The sequence below is a fragment of the Gavialis gangeticus genome, unplaced genomic scaffold (assembly GCF_001723915.1).
Source record: "Gavialis gangeticus isolate Ggan-Ray unplaced genomic scaffold, GavGan_comp1, whole genome shotgun sequence".
In the NCBI taxonomy this organism is placed as follows: domain Eukaryota; kingdom Metazoa; phylum Chordata; order Crocodylia; family Gavialidae; genus Gavialis; species Gavialis gangeticus.
In genome coordinates, this window is record NW_017729024.1 from 75,151,971 (window position 1) to 75,160,588 (window position 8,618).

The following is an 8,618-nucleotide window of genomic DNA, read 5'->3' on the forward strand; positions in this document are numbered from 1 at the left end:
CGCATAGAGGGGGAGGATCACCTCTTTGGACCTGCTTGAGATGCATCTGTGGATGCATGACAAGGTGTGGTTGGCCTTCCTGACTACATCCCCACACTGCCGGCCCATGTTCATCTTGGAGTCAATGATGACTCCAAGATCCTTTTCTGCCTCTGTACTGACGAGAAGGAAGTTCCCCAACCTGTAGGTATGGTGCCGGTTGTTCCTCCCCAGGTGCATCACTTTGCACTTGTCAGTGTTGATTTTTCTTCTTGGATTTAAGTAGGGTGTGCCTGTGCCAAATTGCCAACCCTATCTTGTTTTGTGTGTGAAAATATGAAAATATTGTCCAGATCGCATAAATCTTGATAATATCCAAAAGGAAACTGTTGCATAGCATTCTGGACAGCTGTCCTGCTCAAGAAAGTGCTTTGACTTCTCACTGAAGGGCTAATACTCTTGGTTTGTTTATCTGGAGAAAATCAAACTGTTTCCTGTGCTGAGACTTTTTTCACTATGCATGCGTTTTGTGCAGATTATCTAAACTACAAAAAGGACTCACGGCTAGATCGATAGCTTCTCACTCTGAGCACATACCTTGGATGAGGGCCCAAAGAGTGATTTTATGCTTTATGCAGGGCTGAACAAATGGTGCACATGAGAAGGACTTGCAGGGGACAGGAAACAAAAGGAGCTCTGCCTTGCCTGGATGAGCAAGCAGTCAATTTTAGAGTAGCAGAAGGAGTAAGATCATAAGAGAAGATGTGTTCTGGGACTTGTTCTGTTTTCACAACTCACACTCTTAACCACTGTGATTTTTATTTATTTTATTTTATTTTTTTTTTCCTAAACCAGATTTTTAAGCTTGTGTCTCTTGCTTTCGTGAGGTGTTAAGTTATAAGTGCAGCCTAGATGGAACCCTTATGGAGCCTGTTTAAGTGGGAAGAAAATTCATGAGGTCTCAGTTACTGGGTAGGTGGCTTGGAGGTGTTTTGCATCCAAAGGAAGAGTATTGGTACGTGGCTGTGTCCTGGAATTCCAGAATTTGAAACAATGGAGAACAGCAACTTCACTCTGACCCAGTAGTTTGGAAGTGTATGAGATTCAACAATTGAATTTGCTCACAGCAGCCTAGTGCAGTGATTCTCAACCAGGGTTCTGGGGCACCCTGGTGTGCTGCAAGGTGAGAGGCAGCAGATATAAAAAGATAAGTGCGGGCTCTGGATCGATGTTGCCTGGCCACTGTGCCACGTCCACTGCCAGCTCCTCTGCAAGGAGGTAAGCACTGTAATAATTAACTTAGTTTTTTGAAATAGGAAACCAGGTAGGTCCATTGCCTGCTATACAGCCACTAGACCAGTGGTTCTCAACCTTCCTAGACTTGAGGCACCTCTCCATAACTTTTGTACCAAGCTCAATTCTAGACTCAAAGGAAATGGACAACCTGCATGCAAGCACCCAATAAGTAATACAGAGTATCTTAGTCTAGTCTCCTTTTCTTCTAAGTTCCCATTCCCATCTATTGTCTAAAGAATAGAGGTTAAGCCGATGAGCTGGGTAGCAGTGAACATTACAGGGAAAGTGAAACGGGTATCAGAATTAAAAATAGGGGATAAGAACTGTCGTTCACAAGGTGGGACCATAGGTCCATCTTGCCCTATATCCTGTGTCACGTGGGGCAGAGTAGATGCTGAAAGGGAGAGTGAACATGGATTTTTTGCACTGTTCCTTTCTCACTTGCAGTATCCAGCATCTTAGGTCCAGGAAATTCTGATTCACAGATTGTACCCCTAACTGCCATGCTCAATAGGTACTGATACATCTTGTGTGTATACTAATTCACACGTTCTTCTTAGAGGATGATTTACTTCTTCCCTAATACTACATTTCCCTGAACTCGTTGGTGTTGTGTGTATTCATTAAACCAGTATTATCCAGTGTCTGTTTTCAAGGTTGTTGAGCCTCACCTTGTTTAACCACTCTTAGAATATTTCAGAACATAAGCAAGTAATCCACTCTTCAAAACTCTTGTCTGTCCTCCTGGGAAAAGCTATTATAATGTAGTCAGTTTTCCTATTACAAATGAAACTGAAGTTCTGAACTTTTGTCAACATTTTACAGAACTTCAGTCAGAAGTTCCATCAGAACTGGGATGTGGCCTGACAGAAAAAAAACAAACCATTAGCCTGAGCTCTGTTCTGAGAGGTGCACTGGCACATGAAAATGATAGATTGTGGTACTGATTGCTTTTCAATTTCAGCTTTTAGCGAGTGTTTGCTTTTTACACAGTGAGCACAAGCTGTTCAAAAGTGTTATTTTCAAGTTTCTTCAGCCAAAATGACTACTTGTATGGCTTAAAGTAGGGCTGTCAAATATATGGCCTGCAGAGCCAAGTCATCCAGCCTGCTGACTTGTAAACCTGCTCTGGCCCTTGTAGCAAGGTTTCTCCTTATGGTGCCATTGACTGCTGCCCCAGGGAGCTTGGCCACCATGGCTAGAGCCAAAGCTCTGACCATGGTGGTAAGGAATCTGACCACAGTGCTGGCTGCTGCTCTGGGAAGTTTGACCGCTACAGCCAGATCACTGACTGCAGCTGTGGGGACTCTGTCTATAGTATTGCTGGAGTGCAGCCTGCAGCACCTGAAAAGCAGGGAATGTAGCCACCTAACTGATTGGAGTCTGATACCCCTGGCATAAAGGTAGATAATCTGTGATTTGGAGAAATTACTAGTTTTTACCATTTCAAACCACATGATGGCACTCTTGACTTTACACATAAAATGCTAGTATTGTGCAGGTAGGGTAGCATTACTTCCTAAACTGAACATCAGTAAGACATTTTTAAAGGTATAAGATCTTTCCTGCCTCCTAAGAAATTTGAATTTCCATTGTAAGGTATTAAGATGAAAAAAATGTCTTTCTTGAAGACTGAAAGTTTATCCTTGTGGCATCACTGTTTTCCATGTGTACTGTTATAACAGATCTCTTTTCATTTTCTTAGTGACTGACATTATCCTGAAATTTAAAAAGAATAATGTTAATTTCAGTATGCTGCCTTTCAACAAGTAGGGCTTGACTCCAATCAGACAACATTTATGCATAATGATTTCCTAGGGAAATTATAACAGGTTCTTGATTGGAGTCACTGATATGAAGTGCTGCATCTGTGCAGTCATCAAAAAGGGAGCTAGCGTGTTTGGCTTATTGCTCTTGTTAGCACTACTGTCCACCAGATAGTGCTTAGGGATCATTAAAGCACAATTATCTCTTAAATGGAAAATGAAATATGAGTGCAGACAACTCGGTGTCCTAAAATCAAAGTCTAACTTTATTAGTACAACAAGTATTACCTTAGCAGTTAATATATATTCAGAGAGCGAGAAACATTCAGTACACTATTCTCACCCAATCCCAGATGTTACTTTGCTCAACAGAAAAGGTGGCCACTCAGTTCCTGGAAGCAAAGGGTATATTGTGGGCTTGGATGGTCCAGACAGGTGTTGAAGGCTGGGTTTATGATGACCATGAACTTTCTTGCTTCCCCTTTTTATGTTTGTCTTCAACTTCACTCCTTTGACTCTTCGCTTTTGGATTGGTCTCTCTGCAGTGTGTGTGAGATGGGAATCTAAAGAATTTTATCTCAGATCCCCAGACTCTCCTATCCTGCCTGCACTTCTGTCATGGCAAGATGTGTGATTCTATTTTCGTTAGAGGCTGGGGGTTGGGATTTGGGATACAATTAACCAGATTTCAATTACACAACTAAATTAATGTCTGCTAGCAGCCAAAGAATTCCATGTATATATGAGCATACCAAGCCTGCAGCAGGTGATTATTTAATAGAGATGAAAAAAATCCTGTTTTGATAATTGTTGGACATGCCTGTTTCACAATCAAGAAATGCAAATGCTAATTTAAACTGTTGCATTTTGTTGTAGAGCGAAATCATTCGAGATAATCCTGGAATTCTGGATTGTGTCAAAGAAGGGATTGGCAGAGTGGTGGGTATGGGAGTGCCTCATAGCAAACGGCTCCTTCCACTTGTGGTCTTGACCTTTCCAACTGTTCTACATGGAGTCCTTCACTACATCATCAGTTCGGTCATCCAAAAGTTTGTCTTGTTTGTCCTCAAAAGAGAAAATTCCCACAGCCTTCCAACTGAGACCTCCAGTTCTGTGCAGAGCATGTTGGACGCATATTTTCCAGAACTTATTGCTAGCTTTGCTGCCAGCCTTTGTGCTGATGTCATGCTTTACCCCCTGGAGACAGTTTTACACCGTCTTCACATTCAAGGAACACGCACAATAATTGACAATACAGACCTTGGCTACGAAGTGCTGCCGATCAATACTCAGTATGAGGGAATGAGAGACTGTATCAATAGTATAAAACGAGAAGAAGGAATGTTAGGTTTTTACAAGGGGTTTGGAGCTGTTGTTGTACAGTATACACTGCATGTGGCTGTTTTACAGCTCACTAAAATTATTTACTCAACATTGCTTCAAAATGTTGCTTAAAACTGTGTAGATATTGATTAGTAGGGAGGATGTGTTTTGGTTACTTAACTGTCTAATTATGATAAAAAGAGGGATGGATAAGAAAATGAAATCTGGAAAATGACAACCTATAGTTGTAGGGGTTTTTTTCAAGGTAAAGTATTCCATGTAAAAAAAATAAATTTAAATTCTGAACTACTCTTTTAAAAGTACTTCATGAAATTAAACCAATATTGCAGAAAGTGGGGGGGGGTGTATATGTGTATATGTGTGTGTGTGTGTGTGTAATATATATTAGAAAGGTGAAATTATGCAGAAGAGAAGCATAATTTAAAATCTGACTTTAAAATGGATTACATTTCTGTCTACCTGTAGACTGGCATATATTACATGGCATTCCCTAAAGAACTGTGCACATAGATTAAAAGCCTAGTAGTGGTCGTTACCTTTGACAATGAATTTCCACTGGTAAGCCAATAAAGAGGTTTGTCTTCATCTCTTACATAATGAAGATGAGGATTCCATGGTCTTTTAAAAAATCTGATTGCAGCTTTCCTCTTAACGCTGTTAAGGTCAAAATGGCCTCTGGAAAACGCTTGTGATTCTATACTTTTCTCCATCTCATTCTTTCAGTTTACAAGTACCAGCAAGACTTCTTTAACTTTCACTGCTCTAAAAGGGAACTGAAACTAAATGTTTGCTTTCAGCATCGCCTATTGCAAGATACTGTTTAAATAGAACGTGGCTTACTTGATTAAATGTAAAGTGGAGTAACTTAGCTCTTCTTCACTTCGGTGAGTGTTAAAAGGCTAGCGGTAGCTAAAATAAAGCAAACTTGATTATATACAAGCTGATGTGTACATGTAAATGCCATTTTAGTCAAGTTTTCGACCACAGTTTTGAGAGAGCTGTTTTATTAACATGTTTCTGCATAAATGTAGACTAATCATGAGAAGTGTTTTAGCACTGGTGTTCTAGGTTTATTCTGAAACCATAAAGGATTAATTAACCTTTATTTTCTCTAATAACTCCTCCATTAAAATGAGATGCCTTAGGGAGGTACAGGCACAATGAATTTGATATTCTGTGTCCTTAGTCTTCCCTGGAGCCGCAGTCTGCTTTAGGTAGTGCCCACTTACGATTTAGCACTGAAATCCTTATTTAAAATGTTAACTGTATAAGATATGTTTGTGGAGTAGAACTGATTGTTGCTGTTAATGAGTATGTAACTTTGACTACTGAGATATTTCCTTTTCCCCTCGTTTCACCTGTCTGCCTCTGCATTGAGATTTTCCACTTCTAAAAATGAATTTTAATAATTTTGAATAGCTTGTATTTACTTCTTGCTTACCAGAATTGATTTAATGAAGGTGGCTTGAGGTGGTTAACTAGTAAAACAGATGAGCATGGTAAGAGAATCACTTTTCAACTATGTGAAAGGTTATAGCCTTTCTCAACTTTCACTTCTGTGGTAAGAGTCTTTAAATGTCTGTGCAAATGCAGTATACTGATGTGCATTTAATTGGATTGGTCTTTAAACAATGTATGGTAGCTTTTATTTATGGGAAGTATCCATGACATAACTAAAATAAGTTAATGCAATTCATAATTTCTTTCAAATTTGATATTAATTCATAACTTGTCTTCTGCTTATACTTGAAAGAATTTTCGTGTATTTTATGCACTGAAGTGTTGAAGTGGAAAATATAGTAAACTTGGAATCTAAAGTTTTTACCTTGAATATTGTTTTTGCTAGTCTATTATGCAAAATGAAAGCAATCCAACTAGAAACACAAAGTATTTGAAAAATGTATTTCCCCCAGCATTGCATACATCAGGACTGTTTCATCTATAAAAATAGGAAATCTACAGTATAGTATTTTTTTAAAGCATTCTAGCATTCAACGTTCGCTCTTTGAAGGATGTTCTGTGAGTTCGGAGTCACAAATAGCATTAAAGATGGCAGCACTGGACAAACTTTTAATACTTCTCCATGAATTACTGCTTTTTGAAATGTGTATCAGTATAGACTCTGACATTTTAAAATCTAAAGAGCTACCAATGTCTTAAGTAGTCTGAATTTCAGAAGTGCTGACCAGTGACCACCCAGTCCATTATTCTGTTAATTACTGTGAAGCAAGTTGCTAAGAATAAAGTGAGCCCAGACATACCAATTTAAAAGAGCTAATATTCTTTTCCAGGAATAAAAATGTGTGGCTAACATTTGTCAAACTGAGTAAAGGAGAAATAAGAAAGCAAACATGACATTACCATTCTCTGACATGAAAGTAACGTAAACAGAGAACCCTGACTCGGTACCTAATTTTTACCTTTCCTTTTTAGTACCAGCTTTCAAATAACTTGCTGTTTAGTCATTCATATGATTAATTCTGGTTGCTGAGACCAATTCTCAGATTTTGTGAATTAGCATAGCAATGACTTAAGCAATTCTGAAAACATGCCTAGAGGGTACTGTTCACTTTCTTGTATTTTCCCCCCCCCACCCCCCAGGAAAAAATACTAGGTTTCTATGTATATTTCCTTAAGCTGTTTTACTCTATTTCAGTTTGTGCATTTACAGCTTTCATTTAAACAGTACCATGAAATGAACAGTAAAATTGTATATAATATAATAATAAAATGATGTAACATTATATGCTTTTAGCAAAAAGAGTAAGAATGTATATTCTGCTAGTTCTACGCTAGTTAGAGCATAGTAGTATATAATGGTACAGGAAAAATAGATAACATGGAACAATGTATGACAGTAAAATAAATCCAGGGATCATTCTGGTTTGATTTTTTTTCACCCTTATTCTTTCTGCATATAATGCAACTGTGCCTAGGGATTGTAGAACAGTGACATTGGAAACACTGCTGTCACTGCAAGTCCCGCACCTCACAAGGCTTGCAGTGGCAGCAGCACTCCTTGCTGCCGCTCCTGCAAACACCACAGCCAGTGATGCTCAGTGGGGGCAGCATTCCTGGTGCTGCCCCACCTGTGAGCCCTGTAGCCCCCACTGGCTCACAGTGGAGGCAGTGCAGGGAACACTGCCCCTGCTGTGTGCTCCACTGAGCCCCTTCAGCTGCAGGGTTCACAGCCATAGGAGCTGGTGTAGGAGGAGCCTAATAGTGTATTATCTGCATAAAACAGGGACAGGGTAGTTCAGTATCATGGGGGCATAGGATTGATTCCCTGTTAGCAAGTGTTTTAAATTATTCAGAAAGAGATTAAAAAGTAGAGGAGTGAGCAAACACTTTTGTCATACCTTGAGGTGCACCAATACATAGGTCCAATATCAGATTGGCACCGATATAAAGAAATTTGACTATATTGGAAATCGGCCTGATATGGCCGATTAATTTGGATGATAAATGCCCATGCATGTGCGCAGCTGCTCCATAGCACGTAGACAGCAAAGAGTACAGCCTGGCAGCTTGGATAGCTGTGTGCAGCTGGTAAGTCTGTTGTGGTGCATGGGGAGGGGGGAAGAAAGGGACTTGGGGAGCAAATCAATGGCCCCACTGTGGCGAGGGAGGGAGTGGGTAAGGCTGAGGTAGGCGCTGCCAGCCAAGGCGAGGCGGGGCACGAGATAATCCTGCAGCTCATCCAGAGGCACAGGGAGGGGAGGGGGGGAGCAGCTCCCACCACTGCACGCACCATGGGGCGGGGGGGTGCCCTCAGATTTGCGCAGGGCAGAGCAGGGTGGGCTGAAGCTGCAGGCTGAGGCTGGGGGCCATTTTTGTTACTTCAGTCAAAGGCTCCCTTTAAATCTACAAAGCTTACATATGAATTATTTTGCTTTTTTGTGTCTTTAGGTGCCAAATAATACAGCTAATAAGTGGGCCATACAAGAATAGCCCTCTTTGAAACCAGCCTTCTCTTCTCCCAAAACATTATTTTCAGAGATCCACATTTGAAGTTGAAAATATTAAATGTCTTCTGAATATTTTGGCTGGAATGCAGAAAAGCCCAAAATGATATCACCATTTTAAAACATTTAGTGGTGCTCAAATTTTTTGTCAGAATTGGTCACACCAGTGAATATCACTTGAAGATTTCTGTGGGAAGAAAATAAGGCCAGTGACCCTTTTCATTTCTCAGTAGGGATATAAATGCTCTAACTTGAGATTCAAAAGTAA

General features: G+C 40.1%; 1 protein-coding gene across 2 annotated transcripts in view; it reads left to right on the top strand.

Moving 5' to 3' along the window:
* The window catches only part of SLC25A46 (solute carrier family 25 member 46), a 37,117-nt gene extending 29,845 nt beyond the window's left edge, over window positions 1–7,272 (top strand). For both annotated transcript variants that reach the window (XM_019517250.1, XM_019517251.1), the window contains exon 8: window positions 3,918–7,272. In XM_019517250.1, the coding sequence (XP_019372795.1) occupies window positions 3,918–4,496 (579 nt within the window). In that variant the 3' untranslated portion in view covers window positions 4,497–7,272. The remainder of the gene's footprint in view (window positions 1–3,917) is intronic.
* Window positions 7,273–8,618: the final 1,346 nt, after the last annotated feature.